The sequence below is a fragment of the Mus pahari genome, chromosome 5 (assembly GCF_900095145.1).
Source record: "Mus pahari chromosome 5, PAHARI_EIJ_v1.1, whole genome shotgun sequence".
Lineage (NCBI taxonomy): Eukaryota > Metazoa > Chordata > Mammalia > Rodentia > Muridae > Mus > Mus pahari.
The window spans coordinates 100,921,949-100,948,836 of NC_034594.1; the positions used below are offsets into that span (position 1 = coordinate 100,921,949).

The 26,888-nt window shown below is 42.4% G+C and overlaps 1 protein-coding gene across 1 annotated transcript in view; it reads right to left on the reverse strand.

Annotated features, from left to right (window-relative positions):
* Nckap5 (NCK associated protein 5) overlaps nucleotides 1-26,888 on the reverse strand; it is an 809,936-nt gene that overhangs the window by 465,837 nt on the left and 317,211 nt on the right. The window contains exon 5 of the mRNA XM_021198000.2: nucleotides 3,805-3,938. Coding sequence (XP_021053659.1) covers nucleotides 3,805-3,938 — 134 coding nt within the window. The remainder of the gene's footprint in view (nucleotides 1-3,804; nucleotides 3,939-26,888) is intronic.

Sequence of the window (26,888 nt, forward strand, 5' to 3'; positions counted from 1 at the left end):
AGAGAGAGAGAGAGAGAGAGAGAGAGAGAGAGAGAGAGAACTTAAGGACAGGAGCTTCCGGGAACAATTTATGAATTTACTAGATTGTTTCCTAAGGAACCAAGTCTGATGTGCAAATCATGTACGGCTGTGTTTGATATCAGTAGTCTAAGGACTTGCTGCTTCATGAATTGCTTCCTCAAAAAGAAAAAAAAAAGTCCCATACTGAAAGGTAATATACCCACCCATTGGAGGAGATGCCCTGCTAACACTCCTCCAGGTGCGTCTGGTGTAAACATGTCCTTAATTTGAGGTGAGGAGGCTGGGTCTCAGCCCATCACCATCTTTACCTAGGAAGAGAATTTCTGCCCTAAGCTCTGTCTACACCACTAAGCTTAGCTAACTGCATAAGCACACATTGAGCAAGTAGCTAAAAGAATGGAGAGGGTAAGAACAATTATGGGATTTTTCATTATTAACCTCTCATAAGATATGTTCAGCCATGTATGTGGCCCACCAGGCAACAGCTTAAACGCCATCACATCTGGAAAATATCTTTGAGTGTGTAACCATACATGAGAGGCAGCCCTGCAATATTGCCTGTCCCCCGAGAGCTTACCGTTTAAGGGGCTCCCTCACCTCCGGGAGGGGACCAATATGAAAACTCCCATCTTTACTACTGTGTACTCTACTAAGTGATAGAGTTGTGGTGAGCATATTTGTTAAACCTTCTACCTTCTGAGGGAATCTAGGGTGTGGCTTCTATGAGGGAGGTTGGTTTTCTTTTGTCAGCTTTCTTGGAAATCAACCTCATGAACCTGATGTAAAAATTAACATCAGCCCATGGGGGAAGTGGAGAAATAACCTCATACCTCCAGTAATTAACACATATAAAGAGAACTGCCAATCCATGTGGAGAAAGATAACATTGCAAATATAAAAGTTTTAAACTTGAGGGTTGGAGAGAGCTCTGCAGTTAACCACAAGGAGTGCTCTTATAGAAGACTTGAAATCAGTTCCCAGAATTTGAAGCAGGTGCCCTGAAACTGTCTCTAACTCCAGCTTGAGAGGAGTCAATGCGTTTTTTCTGGTCTCCACAGGCACCGCGTTCATGTGCACATACCCACACACAGACACAGACACAGAGTTAAAATAAACCTCGCTCTAACTTTTAATGTTCCGCATAATACTTTGGATTGCTACGTAAATCATCAGATGACCATTCCATTGTGAAATATGCCCAGAGGTAGATCCAACACTGAGGACTTCACAAAGACTCGATGAGAACTGTCTTCACAAGAAGCACTAGCCATGCCTTCAACACTAAAGCTTGACATGTGAAAGGCCGTCAAACATAGTTCAATGATCCCAAATGATCATGTAATTATCTGTCATATGTGCCCCGCCCCGGCTGGCTTCTCTTAGTTCCCTGACTGCAACTGCAGCTGACCCTTTTTAAGGCCCTTTAAGCGCTACGTAAGAAACCTGATTACAGTGGGAAATATCCTCACAAAAGCAGTATGGGAAAGCAACCGCTATTTATTGTACATATAATTATCTTCTCTTTCAGCCCAGGATAGAGTTCGGACTCTTGAATAACTCAGATCTATGTGGGAATGTCATTTGATTTACAACCGGTGACCCAGCATCACCGAGCATCATATGAAAATAATTTACTGTGTCTTTTGTGGCCCATCATGGAAATCAATAGCTTGAATATAGAGACATCTCAATTAGATAGTGCAAAGAGTGAGCCCTGCCCCCTTCCTTCCTGTATCATTAAAATGGCAGCTATTCCACAGCAGGTCTTCCAGTTGGACTGGAGAGCCTCTGTTATTACTGGCTCCTATACAGAAAGTGAGATTTCACACAACGGAGAGATGATCTGAGGGTAAGGGGGTTTAAGGAGCTTAAAGGGTTGGCCAGGGAAATGTTAAAGTATTTATGGGTGCTTTTCTATAGCACCTGAGTAATTTCATGAGTTTGACAGCATATTTAAATTACAGTAATGAATACAGATGAGTCAGACTTTCTTCCCCGCCATGTTCTTTGCAGCCCCCAAGCCAAGGACATGAGCATCGGTGGTGTGTGTTACCACGGTGGGGAAAATGATCTCAAGGCTGAACTGAGGTCTCTCACTGCAACATATTTAAAAACATAGGGATGGGGCAGTGGAGATGGCTCAGTGGGTAAAGCAATCTCTGGGTAAGTGTGAGAACCCGCAGTCGAACCCCCAGAATCCACACAGAGGCAGACAACAGCAGCACCTGCATCTGCATTCCTAGTTGTCCCACGGGGATGTGGGAGGCAGAGACAAGAGAACTTCAGGAAGCTGCTGGCCAGCTAACCTGGTGTATACAGGAGGGGAAAAGCAACAAGAGAGACACTGTCTCAAACAAGGTGGGAAGCAAGGACTTAAACCCAAGGGTGTCTGCTGACACACATGTGTGTGATACCACCACAGAGGAAGGGGAGGAAGGAGGAGGGAAAGAGGGAGGGAGGGAGGGAGGGAGGGAGGGTGAGCGAGCAGAAGGGAGAGATATTAAACTGTTGATATAAAAAGCTTTATGATGGAAATACAGGTCCCCCACAGCGCTCATGAACATTAACGTTGTAGGACAACTTCCCAACATGACAAAGCCTAGGATGACCTCCAGATACAAATGTGGAATGAAATAGTTTTCAGTTTTACTTAGGGAAGTGATTGGACCCTGGACTCAGGGCTTTAATGCACATACTGGTATTTTCCCATTCAGCCCTGAATAGACTTTCAAATAGAAGCCGTGCCATCGCCTGGCCCTATAGTAAATGACTAGGACTGAAAAGCAATCTTATCTTCTTAAAAGAAAAAATAACACAGACCATTATTCTTTGTTTTTGGCTCCTCAGAAAAATGTAAGAATATACCAAATAATTAGTACTGGGATGAGCATTAAAATCTTATTATCCTAGCTGGCCACAGACGCAGCACACCCACAGAATCTAATTCATGGCAAAGCCACCAAACAGAGCTGTTGGAGGTTGGTCTGGTGCTGCTTGTATTCATAGCTAAATTGTGTACCCCAAGATCTGGTTGCCCCAAAGAGGAGCAAATTCCCACCAGTACTAGCCTTTGTTGTGCAAACCTTACTCCCCACTTTTTCAATAAAATAGCTCCAAGCAATTACTAGGGAGAATAGAAAGAGGTGGAATTTGAGTTACAGGGCTGGGAGCCTCCAGTAGGGCGTGCGGGGGGGGNNNGAGAGAGAGAGAGAGAGAGAGAGAGAGAGAGAGAGAGAGAGAGAGAATGAGAATGAATCATGGAGGAGAAGATGGGAGAACAGGAGGTCTTCATCAGTGATTGACCAGCAGTTTGCGCCAGAGTGAAATGCCCTCGGCATCCCAGGACACAAGACTGCCTGCGGAGCAGAAATAGCCCAGGTAGATTTCAACAGCAAGTATTTGGGGTTCACAGACGGGGCAGTAGCCAGCCCAGCTGTTAGAAAAGTAGATTAAGGGTTACCTCCCCCCACCTCTAGTAATTGCCAATGCCAAATAAATAAACCATAGTCTGAGTCTCATTCATACGAAACTAGAAGGGGATCAGCATAATTCACAATATTTTACACACAACACTTTGGGGAGCTACCAGAGAAGAAAAGCCAACCATTTCGTCACAAACTTCAACTGTCAGGTCAAAATAAGTCACAGAGGATTGATCAAGCTGTGAAGAGGCTGCTTGCCAGACGTGGTACAGTACACTTGCTGAAGGCAACAAAGCCCGTGCTCCCAGAAAGTCAAGAGGAAGCAGACCTTAGGCCCGCCATGCTCACGGGAGAGCAGTACCTGGAAAACTGCTGCTGCAGGCCAAGCATCTGGATCCTGTTGCGCTCTGACTCCAGGGTCACCTCCCGCAGCCGCTCCTCACTCTGTAGCCGCAAGTGCCGTTCCTCTTCCAACTCATGTATCAGCTTCTCGTGCTACGAGACAGAGAAGGAAGGGCATGGCCTTCAGAAGGTATGCTTGCCAAAATGAGGGGCAGGGAGAGCTGCTGGTTCCTAAGAGCTAACAGACACAGACATACATACGTAGACACAGACACACAACTAGGTAGACATAGACAGACAGACACAGACACATAGACACACACTACACATGAAATGATAACAGCTTTGTGCAGTAGTGTTTTACTAACCCCTTTTATAGATCAGGAAGTCAAGAATCAAAGATCTCATTAAAGATCACAGAAGCCCTGGCCTGAAAAAATTGCTTTGTAGAGAGAATATTTGCCTTGCAAGTATGCAGAGGACCCGAGTTCTGATCCCTAGCACTAACATAAAAGCCCCCACAGCAACAAGCACCCATAATACCAGCACTAGGAAGCAGAGAGAGGTGGATCCAAGGACCTTATTGGCCAGGCAAGCATTCTAGCTGGAAAGGCACAATCTCTGCACAGTGAGAGATGCTGGATCAGGAAACAAAGTGACAAGTGACTGGAACACATCCCGACCTCCTCCTCTGGCATCACATGGGCCCCCGTGAGCAAGCATAAACACGCGCGCGCCCCCATGATCACCGAAGGTGGAAGAGTCTGAGGGCTGGATGGCTTGACTCTGGACTGAAATGAGATCCATTGAATCAAGTTGTCTTTTGTAAGCAACTACGACCCCAACTTCCCACCAAAGTCATAATTATTCAGATATGAAAGCATCACTGTCTACTCAGAATGACCTCATCCCTTCAATCACTGGAACATCATTTAGACATACTGTCACTGTCATATTCCACTGCATAGAAAGACCAAGAATCTCAAGTTAATTAGACTAAATCTGAAGTCGTGGGTGAAAACCCCATATCCAGTCACAGACATGAAAGTTTTGAAAATAGTACAAGTTTATGAATGCTCAACAAACAGCATTAATTCAAAAGAAAACAAGTACAAAAACCCAATGCGTCTGTGTCAGCCGGCATATCCATGCCACAGCGCACAGGCTCCCCTCAGCCTTGCTTCTGAAGCAGGCACACCCAGCCCTGCGCATGCTGTTTTGACGTGTAGGGCCAGTGACACTGCCTGAGACATCCTGGCTCAGGCATAGGGTTCCCTGATTGTAAGTGGCAGTGTTTTACTGAACACACATTTTGCCATTTATAAGCGTAAGGCGTTCGTTACACAGGACAGAGGGGTGTTCGCTGCCTCCGGTTCTCAGCATGCTCCGAGCCAATTAGTACATCTGTGTGCTGAACTATGTAGGGACACTTGCTAAACTCTTGCTGTGGAGTCACTGACTTCAGTTCAATCAATTCTACCTTGACATTAGGACAGCAAATTCTGAAAGGAGCGCAGACATACCTGTGTCATCTTATACCATGTTTAACGGGAAGCACTACATTCAGGATTAATGATTAATGATTAGAAAAATCAAGATATGCATCAACTCTGAAAACATGGAAGACATTCTGTACACTGTGGTATTATATCAATAGCCAAGAATTTTCATTCTTTACATCAAAACAAGCAAGGGAGTCCATTTCATTGGTATAAAATTTTGCTTTTGCTTTTAGTAGGTAGTAAAACACATATACACTGAAGAACTGTTTTTAAACAAATAGCTGTGATTTATAGTCAGTTTGTGTTTTATTTTATATACCCGTGAATCTATGGTCACATAAAATGTCTAAAAGGGGGTCCTGATTAAAAAAAATTAATTAGCCCTGAGTGAAAATATAGAGTTAAGGCAAAAAAAAAAAAAAGATGCTCGAGAGATGGTTTTAATTTTGTTCAACCAGGTTTTCAGAGGTTCAAAACAGACCAAATCACTCATTGCTTTCAAAATCTTTGCCAAGCCAGGGAATCTCACAAATGGACACACATAGCTGACACAACTGTCCTGCACACAGCTCAGCTCCTCCAGATAATATGAACTCCGCCGCAGCAATACTGTCCCCAGTGTCTCGTTTTTGTTATTGGTTTTCAACAGCAACACTACTGTGGTTATTGCTGCTAAATGGAACACGGAGTACAGATTATACAATGTTATGGTGTTGGGTATGTGAGGGCTCACCATACACATCTTGCATGACTCTGTGAGGAAGAAGAGAAGTGGGGAGCTCCAAGTTGAGATAAATCAAGTGTGGTGACTCTGTCACGATGAATATTCAGGGTCACAAGCCTGTTACGGGTTACCAGCCATTGAAAAAAAAAACACAGCAAAGATGTAGTTTCTCCAGCTTGTTATTTTTAAGATCTATTCATTTTTATGTGGGGAAGTGTTTGGCCTGTACTTATGGCTGTGTGCTACGGAGAACCCAGGATCCATGGAGCTAGGATGAAGGCCATCAGAGTGCCTGGAACAGGAATTATGGATGGTTAGAAGGGACCTGTTGGGGCTAAGGAAAACAATGGGTCCTCTGCCAGAACAGCAAGTGCTCTGAACTGATCTATCTCCAGAACTCCAGCTCTAATTTATAGAGAGAAACTTATCCTGGGGACCATGAAGAAAATAAAAGATTACACTCTAGAAATATGTTGTCATACTCCGAAAATGCACATCTCCTTGCCTCTGGGATTTGACCATTCTCTTCTTCCCACTTAAAAGACCCTCTGACCCCTGGGGAGGTGACTCAATGGGTAAGAGAACTTGCAGGTCAAGCTTGAGGATTTGAGTTTGACTTCCCAGCACCCACATAAAAAAGTCAGGTGGGCACACATGAACCAGTTACCCCCATTAAGAAGGGGAGATAGGAGGATCACTGGTGTTTAGTAACTACCATTCAAGTTCCAGGTCTAGTAACAGAACCTGTCTCAAGGGAATAAGGCAGAGAGTGATAGAACAGGACAATAGAAATCCTCCTCTGGCCTCTACCCACAAATGCACTGGCAGACATCACACACACACACACACACACACACACACACACACACACGTACACATGCACACATTCATACATTTATATAACACTCCCTGAGACACCCCTGGGCTGTTCCCAGGTTCAGCCTCATTCTTCTCTCCAATCCTGAGTTCCAGCAGCACCCACTATATCCAATGCATTTGAGATCTACTTTCTATACTTTTTCTTTATAAATCTCCAGCTCTATCAATACTTGTCTGAGGTTAGGATCATTGCTCCTATACAAATATACTTTGTATTTTTAGAGCATTAGTGCACAGTAGTGCTGGAAATAAATATTTCTGCTTGTTGACTCTGGAGCTGGCTCTTTGAACACTACCAGTCAGTTACTTTTACTGACATCAGGCCAAATCAGAATAAAATCCTTACCCTGTCATCTTGGAATATTGCATTCTGGATGCATGGAAAGGAATGGAAAGTGTATTTGAGACAGGAAATGTACCGAAGCCAATTCCCTGCTGGACTGGTTAACATGGACATTTTTATGTTGCGCATTTAACATAATAAAAATAGCCTAACCCTTTATCTGCATAACATAAACACAATGCTTTTTATCTGATGAGTCACTATATAGAAGGGTTATGCACAGTCGCCCTTTTTGTAGAATGTGGAAGAGGTGGGGTCAGATGGAAGTGGCAAGGATTGAACAGTTCAGAAGCACATGCAGCACAAAGGGACAAGTTCTGCAGGGAGAACCGGGACCTTTCTTAATTTGAAAGCACACAACAGGGGCTAGGGCTGCGGCTCAATTGTAGAGTGCTTGCAAACATTCCCAAAGTCTGGGAGTCATGGCCAGAACAGAATAAACTGGGTGGCAATCTCTTGTATCTGTAATCTCAACACTTGGGAGGTTGAAGAAAGGAAGTCAGAAGTTCAAGGTCATCCTTGGTTCCTTAGGAAGTTTGAGCCTCTCTTGGGCTCTATGAGACTATCTCTAAAGACAGGAAAAGCATTATCTGATTTTTCAGTGAGATATTGAAGGGGTTTCCATATTAATAAGGGACAACTTTCTTTTCCAATGAATAATCTTTAGGTCAATTTGATGATTTCAAATACAGAAACACACACATACATACACACAGAGGACAGAATCCTATAAGCTAAACACATCAGTGTAAAGATTAAACTAATATTTTCATAAAAAGACTAGTTTTAATTTAAAAGCCCTCTACCAGTTTCTAGCAAACCAATGTCAAATGGATCTAAATTAAGGTACAGTTACAGCATCTAATTGCTGTCCCAATTTTTGCTTTTCACACAAATTGCGATGTATTTTTCCCCATAAAACTGTCTGAATTCAATATCTCCATTAGTTATGAGAGATTCGGTCATTCTAGAGGCTGAGATGCAGATAAAGAACTTCAGCATTGATTTTTTTTAAAGCACAAACTGTTGGCTGTAACAGAAGAATCAGAATCAGATTTTGTGATGCTCAGATAAAAACAATACTGGATATTTCCGCAGTGCTGATAACATCACCTGAGAGAGACAAAGCTTCCATTCTAGCTAAAAAAAGAAGCAGAACATGATTTTTTTTTTAAGTGAGAGGAGGGACAAATGGTGACTTAGATAATGGAGATAAGGACACGGAGTAGAGCAGGGGTGGGCAGAAATTGCAAGGGTAAACAGGACTGATGGGCAAGGGGTGCATCTCAAAATGTCCGCTATGCCAAGGTGGAGTCCTGAAAGAGAAGCCACAGGCGAGCCATATAACATGGCCAACTTTTCTTCAGTAAAAGAAAGCTCTGGTCTGGGAGATGATCCAGTGGATAAAGTGCATGTCCCCCAAGTGTGAAGGTCAGAGCCAGATGGCTAGTTTTACTAGTCCTATACACAAGCTCTGGGTTCAGTGAGAGACTGTCTCCGTGAATCCAGGGGAGAGTGAACTTAACAATTAGGATTCTGAATGAAGATCCAAATGGTGAAACTTAATACATAATATGGTATCATGTAAATTTTGCCTTGATTCCACCATAGACCTGAGAAAACAAGTAATGAAAATGTGTGGAGAGTTATGCATACCTCAGACCACTATACGTGTTAATTCATGAAGTGAAGAAGACATGAAACTAACTATCCAAGTTGTCACTTTGGTTTTCCCATGGGCTTCCTGTTCAGCTTTGGCAGGATGATGGCATGTTGCTTGTTAACGTGAGAGGACCTAGAATCACAAGTTCAAACTGAACTTGTCTACTGAAGAATTTCTAGATTCAGTTAATACAGGAGGGAAAATCCATCCTGAATGTGGAGGACTCCTCTCCATGGGCTCTGGTACTGGGTTGGATACAAAGGAGAAAGTGAGTTGGGCAATTCAACTCACCTTCCCGACTACAGGGGCAATGTGACCAGCTACCTCACACTCCTGCGACCATGACAGACTGTATTCTTGAAGAGGGAGCCTATGTACGGACTTACTTCTAAAGGGCTAAGCTCTTCTCCAACACTTACCTTATATTCACCCATGAAAAGCAGCCACAACCTAGAGAAATGTAATTAGCAATGGTACCAATGTCAACAAGATGATGTGTGTGCACACTCTAGGGTCAGGGCTGGTCAGAGCATAGGTGTCCCATAGTAAGAATTTAAGGGGACTGAATTATTCTCAGGTCATTGGGTGAGATGTATGATTTGTCTTAGCCAATGGAGTGCAAGTGAGGCAGTTAACATCAGGTAATTGTGGAGGGAGGGACAAAGCAGAGGGATCACAGCTCCCATTTCTATGTAGGTTTTAAAGAGAAACCCCAAATCTAATTGATCCTGGAACAAGGGAATCCATCCCTGGTGTGGACTTTGGAAACTATAACTACCTTAAGAAAGCAAGTGGAGCTTGTGTTAGTTGTGAATGTCATTCATGAACAATGGGTTCATGTCCTGGAAAGGGCTAATCTGTGAGGATTTCTGCCTCACTGTCTTTCTGATTTCAACAAGCTTCTAGGAAACCATTTCCTCATATGTGATATAGTACCTGATGATGATGATGATGATGATGATGATGATGATGATGATGATATTGATGATGACGATGATGATGATGATGATGATGATGGAGTTATTGAGGTAGTTAAGACTTTAGTTGACAAACTGGGTGGTAAGCCTGATTTCTATAGCCATTTGCCTGGTTCAGAACAGTCTTTTCATTGGGTTTTCTTTTCTTTTCTTTTTTTTTTTTTCTTTTTTTTACCAAAGGCTCACTTCTCAACTTAGTTTAGTGAACGCATCATTTACTTGGCCAATGGGTGCTTTTATAAAGTCAGTGATACATTCTACTTTAGTCACAGATCTTTCTCCATTGTCATGTTTAATTGATCATAATTAACAGTAGCTATTAATTATTCTATCCCCTCAGGAGTTCTTGGGAATCAATTTTATTAAGTGCCTTCATACTTGACTACATTCCTAAATTCCCCTTTCTTTGCTTTGGAGACTGTATATTCTGTACACAAAAAAAGGGTGGCACACCAGTCTCTAAACAATCTGGACTGGCAGAGCTCTGCTCTGAACCATCTTTAGGGGGGCTTGCAAACCATCTTTTGGGGGGCTTGGATAGATTTCTCTCATCTCCCCTACTCTGTTCCTCTCTTGCCTCTACCCACAGGGACCAATGAAAATCTACGATACTCTGTAGCTGCCTTAACCTGAGGTGGAACTTGGAAATGCTCTCCTTCTCTTCCTGCCTTATTACACAGGATCCCGAGGTCTTTCTCATCTATCTTCTGATCCACAGGTAAATCTTCCATAAAGGTTAACACCTGCCTTGTTTTCTCAAACTTGTTCTCTTAGAACATGCCCACCTAATTTACATTGTATCCTATATTCTGATATGCTTTTATTTCTCTTAGCATATTCATAATTATATACAATGGCCTTCACTGTGATATTTCCGCACACAGGCGTGCACACACACATAATGCCCCCCCACACACACACATACACACACATATAAACGCATGGCATTTTGATCATATTCTGATGTTCCCTCTCCACTGTTCCTCTGCCTTTTCTCAACAGATCCCCTGTGCTTCCATGTCCTTTTAATACGTCTCTCTTTTCCTGACATATTTAACATCTTTAACTAACAGCCTACAGGTCCTCAGGGAAGGGTGGAGCTTTCAGAGCTCCTGCCTCCTCTATGACAGAATAATGATGGGCAGAATTCATGGAGGTTTGGGGAAGACAATCACAGCTGCTGTGACATAAAGTTCAAAGGTCAAGTCCTGCCTAAAAGATAGCATCCCATAATACTCCATCCCTTCTACTTTCTGCCTGCACTGCCCTCCATGTGCCCTGAACCTTACATCCATGTCATCCTCTCTCATACTCTTACTGTTTAGCTCCACTCAAAAAAAAAAAAAAAACAAAAAACAAAAACAAACAAACAAAAAAACATGTCACTCTAACACTTGCTAAGAATTCCATACACAGTTCTGTGCTGCCTCCTCCAAATCACTGCTTGGTTAAGACAAGAACGGGACTAAATCTTGTGCTTGGTAAGGACCTACCCATCATGGAAGCAAATTGCTGAGTGGTCCAAAACTCTGCAGTCAATGCTTTTTAAGGGTGACTGAATCCTCTTGACTTCGAATCTCACCACTTCACCTTCAGTTGACTATCAGTAACCACTTTTAGTCTTAATCCTGATACTGACAATAATATACAGATATCTTGATCTTAAAAGCCTCATACAGTTTCCTCTGCTGGTTTTGTCCCCTGTCCAGAACTTTCTCCCGTGGCATATAGAACACAAATCCAAGTTGCTGTTCGTCTCACCGGCTCAGCCTCTTTCATGCACTAATTATTAAGTCATAAATTTTATTTCTGCTAGGGCTTGCCTTCCAGAGCATTTGCAATTGCATTTAATAAGACTGTACCTTTTCTACACATTCAGTTCAGCCTCCTTCGTTTTGTAGATCAGTGAGAGAGGAAAGAATCCTATTTAGACTAGGAATCTTTATATTGCTGTCTTTCCTCAGTGAATGGGTGTAATTATGTGTATGGGAAATTAGAGTGTTTGCTATGGTAATTATTCACTCTTCTAAAATAAGAGAATAATTATAATGTCAACATCTGACTGTACAAGTTACTGCCGAAGCGTTTAAGTCTGCCACAAAGTGGCTCGCAGGATCCTGGCAATTAATATTAATTTTCCACAAATGCTTTTTATTCATCGGGAGAACATTCCAGATGGCCTTCACACTTTCCATTGCCTGGCAGAGACTCTTCTTTACATAGAGCTGTTTCTTCAAACAACGCTTTGAGAACATTAGGCCTGGTGTTTACAGGATCAGCTTCAAGTGTTTTAGAGCAGACAGATTACAGGAGAAAATTCACAATTTTTTAAAACATGATTTCCGGCAGTTTGCCTCACAGTTGTTAGGAAATGCAAACATTCACATTTCATCCTGGAAAGGTCAGCTTAGAAGAGTTAAAAGATCATCATGGAATTGTGAGCCAGCACTGTTCAATGCTTCAGTGTTCTCTTTCACAGAATCATCAGCCTTAGGAGAAGGTAAAGATATTACACACTGAAAGCTTTCTGTGTGCTAATCTAGGAGGTAAGCTTTATAGAAATACCATGTTTATTTAAAACATCATTAAACACTAATATATGAACTGAATAAACATAGTTCATCAATCAAAAAGGGAAATGTGTTCTCTTACAAGAACACCCAGGCAACCATTTATGTGTATACATTTATATACTCATGTGCTATAGGCCTGCAGAAATCAGAGGTCAAATTTGGGTGTTTTCCATGAACCCAGGTCTCTCACTAGCCTGGAACTGCCTAATTAGACAAGGCTGGTTGGCCAGAAAGTCCTGGGATTCTTCCTGTTTCTGTCTCCCTGATTCGACAATTTGAGGCCAGTTTGTTTGTTGTTTTGCCCCGTTGGTTGGTTGGTTGGTTGGTTTTTATTGTGTGTTCTAGGATTAAACCGAGGCCCTTACACTTGTACAGTATCCAATTTACTTACTGAGCTGTCTCCCCAGCTCCCTAAATGGCTCCTTTCAAAGTACATTTAGCCCTTGATCAATCATATAAATGAAGGATAATGTCATGACACAGGACTGGTCCCCAGTGACAGCAGTGGTGAGCAAATGAAGACATGATAAATACTATTCCTAAAAAGAAAACATGCCAGTAGGGATGGGAGTCAACACTTACAGAACATCTGCTTCGTGTGTGGCTGGACACATGCTTACTGAGGAACTGCACAACATGGCTACAAGTCTACTGTGAGTGCTTTAAGCAAGGGTTAGGACCCATGGTGAGCGGGGCCTGCTTTGGAATTCCTAGATTTTTCCCTAGTTCCCACCCTGGCTGAACGCTTAGCTCTCTCTCATTCACAAGTGTTTTTTTTTTTTTTTTCTGGAACATTCTGTCAGATCTGACTGAACACAGCAGGAGTTGCTGTACCACATGGCAACATTAGTGCCTTTCCCTTGCTATAGAACTTATAGTCAAAGGGAAACAGAAATCTTGAAAGAGCGCTTTGGATTGTTAAGAAAAAAAAGAGGCCCTAAAAGATGCTTCTTTTTCTAGGGTGACCAGGCACATCCCAGGTCTCTCTAACAAGGGACATGGGTCAGCCCACTCTTAAAGTCACTCTCTGCAGATGGCTAGAAGAGGGAGGGGCTACTAAAGAGTAGGGGACTCTTGCACCTAGGCTAAAGATATTTATATGTTCACCTTGCACCTCCATTTATAAATTATTATATATGTACACATATATATGCATATATATATATACATAAATATGAACTCGAAACTAAATCTGTGCCTGAATATGACACAGTATAAATGAATGTCAAACATTTTTATTATTACTATATTAAGATCCTGAAAATTAGTCTTGGAAATTTTACCTCTTTCAGGAAATCATAAGGCTAAGTTTTTTCTGGGCTTTGCATGTTATAAAATAGGACTCCTTCCCTTTAACAGATAGAAAAATTCATACACTGTCCAACAAACATGTTTCAGAAAGCCTAGAAATCCCAGGAATCATTACCAAAGGAGTAAGCGGAACACGTACAATCCAGAACGTTCCAATTTGTGATGGTTAGCTGACATTAGGGGGCAGGTGTGCCATTCATACCACAATGGCTTCTCCTCTGGGGTCAGGAGGAATTACAGAGGACCCATTAATGACAGACAGTTCAGTATACTGAACATCTTTTACAAGTAAGAAATAAACAAATGCTATGCCAGAGAGATTTTGTCTTTATTTTTATGTTCAATACAGAAGGAATCTATTCCTTAAAACTGTGGTTGAAAGCACTGAAGCCATACTATAGTTACTACCAACATCTATACAATAGTGGAAAAGACAAGCAGGCACATAGACATTTAAATGCTGAGGATATAGCTCAGGAGGTAGATTGCTGGCCCTAGTTTTGAGCCCCAGTACCATCTATGATGGGCTTGAGGAGGCAAACATATCTGAAATCCCAGACACTCCAGAGGTTGAAGCTGGAGGACCAGAGATTCAAATTTATCACTGGCCTAAGCCAGCTGGGAGTCCATCTGGGGTACTGGAGATCCTGTCTCAGAACAGTGAAAGAAAAGTAGCATTTAAACATACCTTGTGGGAAGTAGCTGATGCACAGACTCATTACTGTTCCAAGGGCTATGAATACACACTTGTTGAGTGCTTGGCTCTAAATGAAACAGCTCTATGACCCCCTTAACGGCTCAGGAAACATCACAGAAGACGTGGCAAAAAGAATTTAAGAGCCAGATTCTGGGAAGATGCAGAGTAAAAGATACCTTCTGGACATGGCATAGCCATTGTACTCATGAACTCTGTTGCCACTGTGTTTCTCTGCACAAGACTGAGCCTGTCAACATTTCATCATAGATGGGAAAGGGCCCAAGAGACCAGTCCTCCCGGAGGGACTACAGACAATTAATGGCTGCTGCAGCATGTGAGTATCATTTTTTTTTCAGTAGAGTAGCCACTAGTAAGTTGCCCCTGCTGTGCCCAGCATGTAAACAACCCTGTGGGGGCTTGTCTGGAAGAAGGGGTTCATCAAGAGAAGGAAAGAGATGACAAAGAGGGATACAAATGACAATGATCAAAAGTCATTTTATGTGTATGAACCAGTCAAAGAACACTAATAAATTAATTAATTAAAATTACAAAAAAAACATGCCTCCTTTATTCATGGAGAAATTTAAAAAACAATTATAGGGCATATGAAATGAATGAAAGTAAGAGAAAGGGGCAAGGTTATTCCTAACAGTACAAATGATAAATGGGTATGAAGTCCAGCTGGGTTCTAAGCATTTCCCCCAAATTATAGCCAGTAGTCACATAACTGATGAACTATATGATAGAGTGGGCAGTGAGTGCTGTTTCTAATCCACTCCTCTTCTTCCTCCTCTCCCCCTCCTGCTCCCCCTCCTCCTCTTCCTCTTCTTCCTCCTCGTGCTTATACAGCACCTAAGGCTACAAGAACATGAGTAGGAGAGCAGGATGATGGAGAGGGTCAAGGGTTGTGCGCCAACAATCTGAGGGGATCTAGAACATGGCAGCCTCACTTAGGAGTTCTCCTAGTAAATTTTCACAACTAGTGAACCAGCTCATGCATCTACATCACTCCCTTCCAAGACATTGTTAGAGGCTATGGAGTGAAAAAGTGCTTGTGTGTGTGTGTGTGAGTGTGTGTGTGTGTGTGTGTGTGTGTAAGTTGTTCTCTGACTTCCACATGTGTACTATAGCACATGTGCCCAAACTGATATACAATAAATAAATCTAGTCATTTCAGAAAGGAATATTATATTTCAATTAAATTATGAAATCATTCCCGATAGAGGAATTGGCATATGTCTTAAGTAGGGTACTAGATGCAGAATACTCAAGGTTTTATAGGTTACTGCCTCTGTTTCACCTGCTCGGATATGTCCTTGACCATGAAACTGATGGACACAGAGGATCAACAATGAATGTGGATGTGTATATCTAAATCAAATCACACCAATGTGTGTACTTGGAAAGCTAAGGCGGGAAGATGGATATGAACCAAGAGGCCAGGACTAGGCTACAGAGTGAGAAATAGTCTCAATAGTTTCGATTTTCTCTCAAAAAGAAACATACATGAGTAGAGAGGAAGATAGTATGCCAATAGTTTGTGAACCCCCTTTTAAGATTTACTGGCAGGGAGTCAACTCAATGTGTTCTTTTTCTAAAAAGTCATCCACTGTTTTGTTGCTGCTGGTGGTGTTTTTCTATTCAAACTTTATACATTCCCCAGAAACCTTGGTTATTGGGCAACAAAACCAATTAGATACCTCCTCCCGTACATGGACTGAAACTTGATAACAACCACCAAAGATGAAAATTTCAGTTTGTGTTTTGGAGAAGGGATAAAGCGCTTGGTAGCTCTAAAAACATCGAATACCTGTGCTTGTACTTGTGCTGGGAACAAATCTGTTATCTATCCCCACGGGTACGCTGCTGCACAGAGATACCACCAGGTTCATGTAATACACAGAATCACATCTTAGCCTCTACTGCTACGCCATTAGCCAGCATCTCTTCCCATTCTCACAGAGGCATGGAGAGTTTCTCTTGCCGGAGGGAGGAGAGCTTCCACAGTCATGAGCTACCACAGTTACTTAGGATTTCAACTCAGCAGCAATTTACATGGAGCCCACTGTAGGCCTAGCGAATCTGGTCATTAGTTAGTTATAAATAGTGAACACAGCATAAAGGCAAAAACTGATTGGTTAGTCATTGTTAGAGTTTGGGATACTTATTCGGATATTGACTGTTCCCCGTTTGTCTCCATGTAATGGACTCAATTCCCAGGTCATGTTATAGAAGGTGTTGCAGTCATTTAAAAGGTGGGGTATAGTGAAATCCATTCAGAAATCATGAACAATCTCCCTCAAGTGGATTGTATGACTTCCACCAGCTCCACCAGCTCCACCAGCACCATCACTCTTCTCCCTGGGACCAGATGTGTGTGCTCTCTTCTAAACTGAGCTTTGGCCACAAGGTCGCACCCTCACCATGGACCTAAACACATGCGGTCCATGTGATCTGAGATTTGAACTTGCAGACTTTTAAATGTCTCTTTTACTTTCTAGATGGCCCATACCAAGCACATCACCGTTGTTATGAAAAGGTAACGAATATCGTCAGACAAATGCATATTTTCTTTATCTCCAAGTCTCTAATAATAGTCTGCAAGCTTTCATGCTGACAGATGTCAGCTCTTTCAGTGCTTTTCTATATAGCTTTTTTTCCAACGCTGACACAAAAATTTAAGTTTAGACACTCATTAAACGCAAACAGGGCTGGGAAGCTGGATCTCTCAGAAATGTGACTGCTTGCAAACCTGTGGACCTGAATTCAGATTCCCCAGAAGCCACATCAAACATGTCAAGCAAGGAGCTGGTAAAACTGCTCAGTGGATAAAAGCACTTGCCTTCCAGGACAGCCAGGGCTATACAGAGAAACCCTGTCTCAAAAAACCATAAAAAAAAAAAAAAGCACTTGTCATCCAAGACTGGTAACTGTGTGTGTACAAATTCCTATATAAACACACATACACATAATTGCAAATTAAATAAAACTTTTTGAAAAAGCATAGATGTGCATATCTAAAAATGCATAGTAAAACCCTTCAATTGGACAGATTACAGAAGGCAACTTCCCCAGCTTTTCTTTTCTACTTGCTATGTTAAGTCAATCTTCCTCCACAGTCAGTCATCCACTCCTCTCCATCACAGCTGGAGAGGAGAGTCAGTGAGCAGTCTGGAATGTGTATAACCCTTGGGTCCTGCCATGTACCAGTAATTCCCTAGATCTGGTGTTTGGCTCATATTTTTAAAGACTTCAAAACTTCAGATGTCCTTTTGTCTGCTACTCATTGATTGCTGTTAAAACTAAATGTTTTTCACTCGGTAATCGATACTTCCTTACAAAAATACACCCAGGCATTGACAAACAACTCGGTGGCTGATTGCAGCTTTCCTGAGAGCGGACAGCATGAAAAACTACTCTCAGTGAGTATTCGAAAAGATCACGCCAGTTCGGGTGCTTATTACAATATTTACATGGTCCTTACAGCTGGATCACTCCACTGTAGCAAGACTTTATTAAAGTAGACAGCTACTGAATCACAAGCTCTTGGAGAATAACAATTAACACGACTTGGTTCTTCGTTATGTTTGAAAGCATGGCAGCCATACGGCCAGTGCTCAGGCACTCATGAGTGCACGTTCTCTTGTGATGACGTCATTAAAAGCAACAGCTCCAGAGAATGAAGCCAAGGTGCTGGTTCAAAACAGAAACAATAAGGACTTTATTTCATAAAACCCATTCTTCCAGACCTTCTCAAACAGCAAGCACCTGCTTTCAAAATTAACTTACTGGACTTTGAGGTCACCTCAGATGAGCATGCTTTGATCTGGGACTCTCATATGTTCAGAAAGGTAAGTTCTCTGGCCTTTTCAAACATTTGCCTTGGGCTGGCAAGATCGTTCTATATGTACATACATAAATACACAAATGCATACATAGAGCATTGGTCTTCTGACTTATGCGAACATAGTCCATACTCTTCATGCAACTGAAACCAGGACTCCATGCATGTATGCATTGCTCATGCATGTAAGAATGGGACATACATGGACCTTGTATCTTTCTCTCCTTCCAATGCCACTTCATTCAAATACCAAGTACCTAAAGTACACAGTCCTCCTCTCCATTTGCTGGGGTTAAGTGGTTATGACATCAAACTCCTCCAAAGAAACAAGCAAAACCAGGCACTTTCTATACATAGACCTTTAGTCAGTTATAGGATGCCCTCACCTTCATGTTTATTAGCAAGAGAACTCTGAGAATAACGATTTTCAGTCATTTGAACCTATATGATTTACCCATGACAAACAGTGAGGAAGGTATTTGCAGCTTTTATGCAATTTTATTAGTAGCAGCTGAGAGAGCACTCCCCTCAGAGTAGACGGGTTTGCATCACAATGAGGCAACTCAATGATCCAACCTGGAGGTTTCTCAAAGGATTCTTTCTTGTTCCAAAATACATTTTATGACATAGCTCAAGATTGCCACCAAGCAGATGGCCAAGCCCTGGTCAATCCCAGCCACTAGCATTCACTACATTTATGCTTACAGTGCTCTTGGTACTCCCAGGGAAAGCCATTCAGTCTGTGAGCAGGGGGCAGAAAGCCTGTGGCAGGCATCTTGAGGCAGACTCTACTAATTTCTAGATCTCTATATACAAACTTATTTACCTCTTCATAATGTATAAGAGAAAGAATAAGTCACTGATGTTATCATGATTAACGAGCAACTTGCAGGTTGGATGCCAATGGGTCTCTAATTATATGAGAAAGCAATTGTAGAATATATAAAACTAGAATCACTTGTGAATCTACTGATCGAGTTTAAAAGACCAATAAATTACAGGATACCAGGACCCTCTTTACAATCTCTTATAGAGAAGTGGCTTTAGATGTAACAGTGGCCATATAAAAATTAACTGCACAATTATGCAACCATAGGAATGGGCAATGCCTTCATTACCTGTCAGGGCCAGCCTGACCTTTCACACTACACATCTTAGTATGTGGGAAACACCAAAGAAAGAAAATCCACAGTCATTCACATTCCTTGATCCAATTTATTGAATGCAATATCTAGCTTATTCAAACAAGTGCTTCTAAGCCCTAGTTAGACTAATCTTCCCTTACTGGCATTATTTATTTTTGCACTGTGATGCTGATCTTCAGTCTTGGAAGCCTAGGCACCAGAGGGAGGGACAGTAACTTTTAATGGGTGCAGTTAGATCTTGAAATTTTTTATCTGAAAAACCATAAAGCTTTTAAAAATGAATTTGCGGGTGTAATTGAGCCTCTAATAGCTGCTACTGATAGTAATTAAGGAAATCTCATTTCCCTAAATTAAACATAATGAAATGTTTTTCAAGATCAAATAAAAGCAGAAAATGTTATCAGGGTGATAGGATTTGCCTCTGAAAGTGGTATTCTGAAGTCTGCAGAGAAGCCTCCGTTACTAGCAAAAGCCCATGGCAGAGAAGCGTTATGGGCAATGTGGAGGCCCGTTCTATAGCATCGTATCTGCTTTTATTGGTGGATAATGCATCCAAAAGCCAATACAGTGACTGCTTCACACTGGGTGCCTATGAAAACGTAACAGGCATCCTGTAAAACTCTTCCATTAGTGCCTTCAAAGAGTTTGTTGTTTAATTAAATGTTGTCAGCATCTTCTCAGTACAACCTATGCATTCACCAGGCTTAATGCCTAATTTTTACATTAGTTTCGCTTTTCTTCAAGTGAAAATAGCATTTGGGGCTGCAGTGACTGCATTAACCTGGCTTCCTTTAACTCAGAGGGGGTGCTTCAAAGCCTGACTCCAAGATCAGGGACAGTTGAAAGAAAAATACCACAGACGGAGAGCCTTTATCTATGGTGGGCTGCGAATTTTGATTCCTGGAGGGATGCTCTTTCTGTCTGCCTAGAGAAGCCCTCGGTTATCCCCATATGGTAGAGCAAGAAGTAAACCCCTTAATGTGCCCTTTTGATAAAGATAGAATGACAGGGTGCTGGCTAGATAGCTCAGCAGGTAAAGGGACTAGACATTAAACCTGAGGACCAGAGTTTGAATCTCAGACCCATCTGGTGGAAACCAAGTCCTGACGTCCCCAGGTTATCCTCTGACCTTTCCATGCTAGAAAGTGACACAGGCACACAGAGAAAACAAAATGTAAGCTTTTTATATATTCCCTATTATTTACAAAGACATTGTGAAGGTTGTTCTTGGCTGTCAGCTTGGCAGCACCTGGAGTCAACTAAAGTGTGAGTCTGTGACAATATTTCCAGGAAGGAAGGAATGACATAGGAGGAAGACCCTCCTCCAGATTGGGCAGCCCTCTGTGGGAACAAGTGGCACGTGTGAAGAGATCTGAGGGACAGGCAGTGACGCCTACCTGCATTCACTTCCTGCTGGTGTGAGTGCCCAGTTCATGGTTGCTGCCACCCTAAGCTGACCTCGGTCTCCCAAGAAGGACGAAGGGCAGCAGCTCTCCAGGGTCATCCCAGGCCCCCAGGTTTCGACTGCTGAGACTCTCACCTTTGTGGACTGAGAAGATCCTGAGTTCTTGGTTGCTCCTTACTTCCATGTTTTCATAAACACTGTAAACCTGCTCGGTTCATCCCATTTCCAGAGACCCTTCTGTTTCCTTCTGGAATCACATCTGCTACACTCTCCTTAAATTCCAAAAGCTAGTGCAACCCTTTTCTGTGGTGACTGCTGTGTGATTTCCAACACATGCTTGACTTTTTAAAACCACTGGTTGGAATTTTTTATGTTTGTGTGATTCTGGGAGACTGTTGGCAGAAAACTTGTCTTTAAAATCATTTTTTATTTTTATTTTATTTTGGTAATTCCACACATGTATACAAGATATTTAAATCACATATACCCTCCATTCTCTCTCTCCAACTCTTCTGTGTCCCCCACATCCCCCTCCCAAAACTGTCTCCACCATCTTCATCTCCTCCTTCCTCCTATTAAACTGCTGAGCCCAATCAATGCTATCAGTATATGCATGGGTGTGGGGCAATCCCGTAGAGCATGGGCAATCTAACATGGGCCATGTTCCTACGGAAAACTCCCTCTGCTCAAAGGTGAGCTATAGTTCCCAGTTCCTCAGCTGAGGACAGGGTGGCATGAGCTCCTTTCTGACCATGAAGGAAATGGACTCATCTGGTCTTCTGAGGGTCTTGTAGCAGTAGTCATGATGATATGAGTCTGCATGGTAGATGCAGAGCAGGAACACATAAGGAGTGTTGTCATCTGATCTCCACATGTGCCCTATGCTGTATGCACATGCACAAATGCATGCACACACACAAATGAATACACACTATACATATAGATATATAATTTTAAATTATATTGTTTATATATTATGTATATGCATATTATTTATATATTATAAATATACATATAAATAAAATTCGTTTTTAATCTCAAGAAAAGGTCAGCTATTAAGATGGAGAACTTACTGAGCTCCATTTGGAGTTTATACCCCACATAAGCAAGAACTCTCATTTGAATGAGAGTATGAGAATCTTAAATGGGTAAAAGGCTGTATATTTGGCTAATTTCATACTGTGTAGTGAAATAGCATGTGTGTGTGTGTGTGTGTGTGTGTGTGTGTGTGTGTGTGTGTGTGTATGCTCCTGTTTGGGGCATTTTAATCTGTTTTAAAAGAAGTTTTCATACTCCTGTCCACAAATATGACTCAGCAGTCTCAAATATCACCAAGAGTCCCCATATTAGTTTAGTACCATTGGGGCTTCAAGCCTTAGTTCTACTTTTCCGTTTGGCCTTCTTAATAAGACAAAAGGGAGAACAGAATTTGAAAATGCATGGAAGAAAAATAAAGACCTTGTGTTAAGCACGGAGCAGACATCAACACCATTATTAAATACATCAGTTTTCTAATTAAAAGAAATTGGAGGTGTGACAGAGATGTCTGGTGGTTAAGAACACTTGCTGCTTTTGCGTAAAGGATCCAAGTTTGGTTCTTGGCACCTCTATCAGGTGGCTCATGAGCTCCTGTAACTTCTGCTCTAGGGGATCTGATGCCCTCTTCTAGCCTCTGTAGGTACCTGCAAATACTTATATGTATACATACATAGGTGCATACATATAAATAACAAAACTTTTACAAACTGAATCCAACAGCCAAATACTTTCCACCATAGAAAGTGTCTCACCACTTGCCTTCCCAATAGCCCACATCAAGAAACATGGCACCAGCTATGGAATATTGAGAGATAGTATCAATGTTATTACTATACAATATAAGGGATTTACATATAGGTCAGCTAAAGACAGTATGAATTTCCCAATGAGAGGGAGCTAGTCCGAGAGGGAACACTGTTTCACATACATAATACTGAGCAGAATCTGAGATGTTCTTTTGGAAACTGGACAGCTTAGTCTCTGTGTTCTGCTCAGTCTTGATTAGGGAGGTCTCTCTGGAATTTATTCAAGGCATGATGCATTTGTGTATTTGCGATGATAGTGTTCTTTAATCTCAATATCATCTTGGAAGTAGTTACAGACAGAGGCAATGTGGGAAACATGAAGGAAACCGTGTGTGTGTGTGTGTGTGTGTGTGTGTGTGTGTTTAAGCACTTATGTGCACATGTGCATGTGGAAATTAAATGAAGATTTTAGATGTCATAGCTTAGCTACAGTGATTGTGAACTGTAATTATCAAGTTAACCCAACTTAGAAACACCAGAAATGATGGTGGACTGTTTAGATTAGACTGTGGGGGTTGCTTTAATCAAGGTGAGAAGACCACACACATTATGGGTGTCACCATGCCTTAGGTTTTGTCCCTGGATTGTATGAGTATAGAGAAAGGGCTAAGGACTAGTAGGCATGCACAAATTTACTTCTCATTGCTCTTAACTATAGATGGGAAGTAACTAGATGCTTGAAGTTTCTGTCTTGCTTTCCCCAGTGATGGACTATAAATACTTTTCCACCTAGATTGGTTTATGTTGTGATATTTTAGCAAAGCAAGAAAAATAATACTACACAGGCACCTTCTACATTTTGCTCATTGGCCTGGAACTTTATCAAGTTGGAAAAACTTGCTGGCCAGTGAGCTTCCAGGGTGAGATCTGGCCCTGCCCCCATCTTGCCAGTGCTTTGCATGCACTACCACACCTTGGTTTACACATAGGTCAGGATCACACACTGGAGAGGCATGTGCCTTACACCTAAGTTGTCTCTCCAGCACTCCTCCCTTTGAGTCACAAGTTAAGAAAACACCTTATGCTGTCTTCATTCACTTGCTTGTTCCGATCGTGTTCCTGAGACACACATAAGGGACTTCTGGCTACAACACTAGATCCAGGTATCCTGATCACACCTCAAAAGAGCGGTGACTCTCCATTTCTAAAATAATCCTGATCTTGCCTCATGACAAGCTCTTCATTTCAAGTGTACATACCTTTAGTGCTTTCTAGTTTTCATTAAGATAGATAAAAATTTGAGAAATAATGCTTTTCAAAATTAAACTTAGGTCAGCATTTGGTTCAACAGCATAAAATTGTACATTGTTGACCATTGTTTACTGAATTAATCAATCAACTACAGCTATTGAGAACCTTCTGATACAGGTACTGAGGTACTGAGGTACCCTGGAGAGTAGTTTAAAACAAACAACCTATAGATTTTGCTCTCAGTGGCTCGGGAAGGGCATAATGAACCACCCAGGACATCTACACGTGAATCCCTAGAAACTGCAACTTCAGCAAATGCAATTTTGCAGATGTCATTAATGTTATAGACTTTAAAATAGAGATGTTGTACTGAGTTACAGGACCCATATAAAAGGGTTCAAAGAAGTTCCCAGCACCAAAATGGCACCATCCCATTGCCAAGGTCACAAAACCAGATTCTGCCAACAACGTGGCTGAGTTCAGAAGTAGGTTCTTCCCAGGAGCTCTAAAGAAAAGCCCTTAATTCAGCCTTAGGAGACAGGGGACAATGAAACCCATCAACACAGCTACAGAACTTTGGATATGCATGTTCCTTCCAACATGATTCTGAAAATAAAAAGTCACTCTAGGCTGAGGTATTTGAACCCCTAGTTCCCAGCTACTGTGGAAAGTCATAGGATTTTAGGAGGTGGGGCCTCACTGGAGAAAGTGGGCCACTGGGGGTGCACCTTGGGAGTTTATAGTCCAGCCCTACTCTCCACTGTTCTCTGTTCTCTAAGCAAATGCACAGTGACCTGCTCCTGGGACCATGCTCTCCCTTCCTGCTATGCTAAGAAAAACTACCGCCCTCACAAACTATGAGACAAAATACATTTCTCTCCCTTAAGCTGTTTTTTGGGGGAAGGGGGTGGTATATTACATCACTGCAACAGAGAGCAAATGAAACACAGCCAGAGGACTGTGGCAGCAGTAAGAAATGAACACAAGTTCCAGGTTGTGACCCACACAAGGGCAGGGTCCTCCGGAGTCATCCCTCACACCATTGAGGGGAGCAGGCAGGGTCTGGGAAGCACCCCTGGCACAGCCCTGCAAGGTAATGCTTGTTTTAGCCTGGGTATGGAACCCAGGGTGGTGTTTGCAAAACAGCCCTCTATCACTAGGTGCAGCTCCAGTTTCCTATATGTTCTGAGAGGATTCGGGAGGGAAAAAAAAAAAAATTGGTCCATCTTGTAGTAGTTGCAGAAGGTTTTATACAGGAATAATATTTGGGTTAGGTGAAAAAATGATACCTTCACATAAAAACAAGGTAAGCATTTCAAAATAGAAAGGGGGGGGAAGAAGGAGGGATAAAGAAGAGAGAAAGGGAGGGGGCAGAGGCAGGATGGCAGTGCTGGGCAGAGGCAGAGACAGGAAGGCGCAGTAGAATTTCACCATCGCACAGCTCTAAAGACCAGAACTCGGAAGCTGAGGTGTGAGCAGGGTCCTGTGTCCTCTGAAGTCTCCAGAGAAGGAACTGCCTCTGCCTAAGCTTCTTACAGCACAACCACACCTACAACATCAACTCTGGCGAGGATCAAAAGCCCCACAGCTAGAAGTTCGCCCTCTAGTTTAGTCACCAAAGTTATGTGATGGTTAACCCTGTCTAATTGAGGGGATCTAGTCTCTCCCAGGAAACAAACTTCTGGGTCTGTCTGTGAGGGAGTTGCTAGGTTAGGTTAACTGAGGCAGGGAGACTCACCCTAAAGGTGGGTGGCAGTGTCATATAAGTGAGGGTGCTGTACTGAATAAGTAAGCGGAGTGGCCTGTGTACCTCCCCCTCCCACTTGTCCGTTTTTCTGTCTCTCTCTCCCATCTCCCCTCCTCCTCTCTCCATCCCTCCCTACCTCCCTCGCTCTCTCTCCCCCTGATTTCTAACTGTGAATACACTGTAATCAGCTGCCTCCTGCAGTGATGCCTTCCACACTGGGCTGCACTCTCAAACTAAGAGGTAGAACAAACCCTTCCTTTCTTAAGTGGCCCTTGTCAGGTAATCTGTCTAGGCAGCAAGAGCAGAAACTAACACACGTTTACTAAATCTTGCTGCTACCATTATTTTGTTTAGAATTTTATGCATGGAGTTCCACGTGTGTCTCTGAATGAGATCATACTTTTCCAGACTCTGTGAGAGAGCCAGCCATGTAGTGAGGATTAACCTTGGGTGCGTATGAGAAGTAACCTAATCTAAGAATAGATTCAAGTAGAGCACTCCTCCAAGCAACAGAGTTAAGACCATATTTACACTCTGCCCACAGCAACACACGCTTAGCCTAATCTTTAGCTTCTTCCCAGTCTGCCCATCAGCTTTGGCAAAGATTATCCTCATCCTACAAGGTGAAATTCTTACCATTGGTAAGATTTGCCTTAGATACAAAGATAGACATGCGCCACCTAGTGTCCGGATGTCAGAACTGTGGGTCAGCCATACCTCAGCTGGCAACCATTTCTTAACACTACTCAGAGCTGTGCCTGTCCTTTGACAATGAGCTACAGACAGAAGGTTTTCTTAACTTCTTCCTGTAAGACCCTTGAAATACAAGCTTAGGTCCAGGAGACTTCCTGTTTATCCCTCTATTTCCTAAGGGGCAGCTTGGCTCAGGGTTGTCCCTCATTCTTTTTGGTCTTGTTTTCTTCTCTCTTGCAGAGTTCACCCTTAGAGCCTCTCCTCTATCTCCCATAACTTGGAAATGTGTGTGCTTTCTACCCACACTTTTCTACCTCCACACAGGTGCAAAAGAAACCGGGGACAAGTGGCTAACTGCCTGCCTATTAGCATACCAAAGCACATGCTGACCCCTAGGCTCTCAGCCCTTCTCACCCAGACCCTACCCTAAAGTTCCCCAGAAGCTCATGCCTATAGAACCTGACATTTTGGCTATGTGCCCCATTGCTGTTTGTTCTCTCTCTCTCCTCCCTTCTCCTCCTTCTCCTCCTCCTCTTTGCCCTCCTCCTCCTCCTCCTCCTCCTCC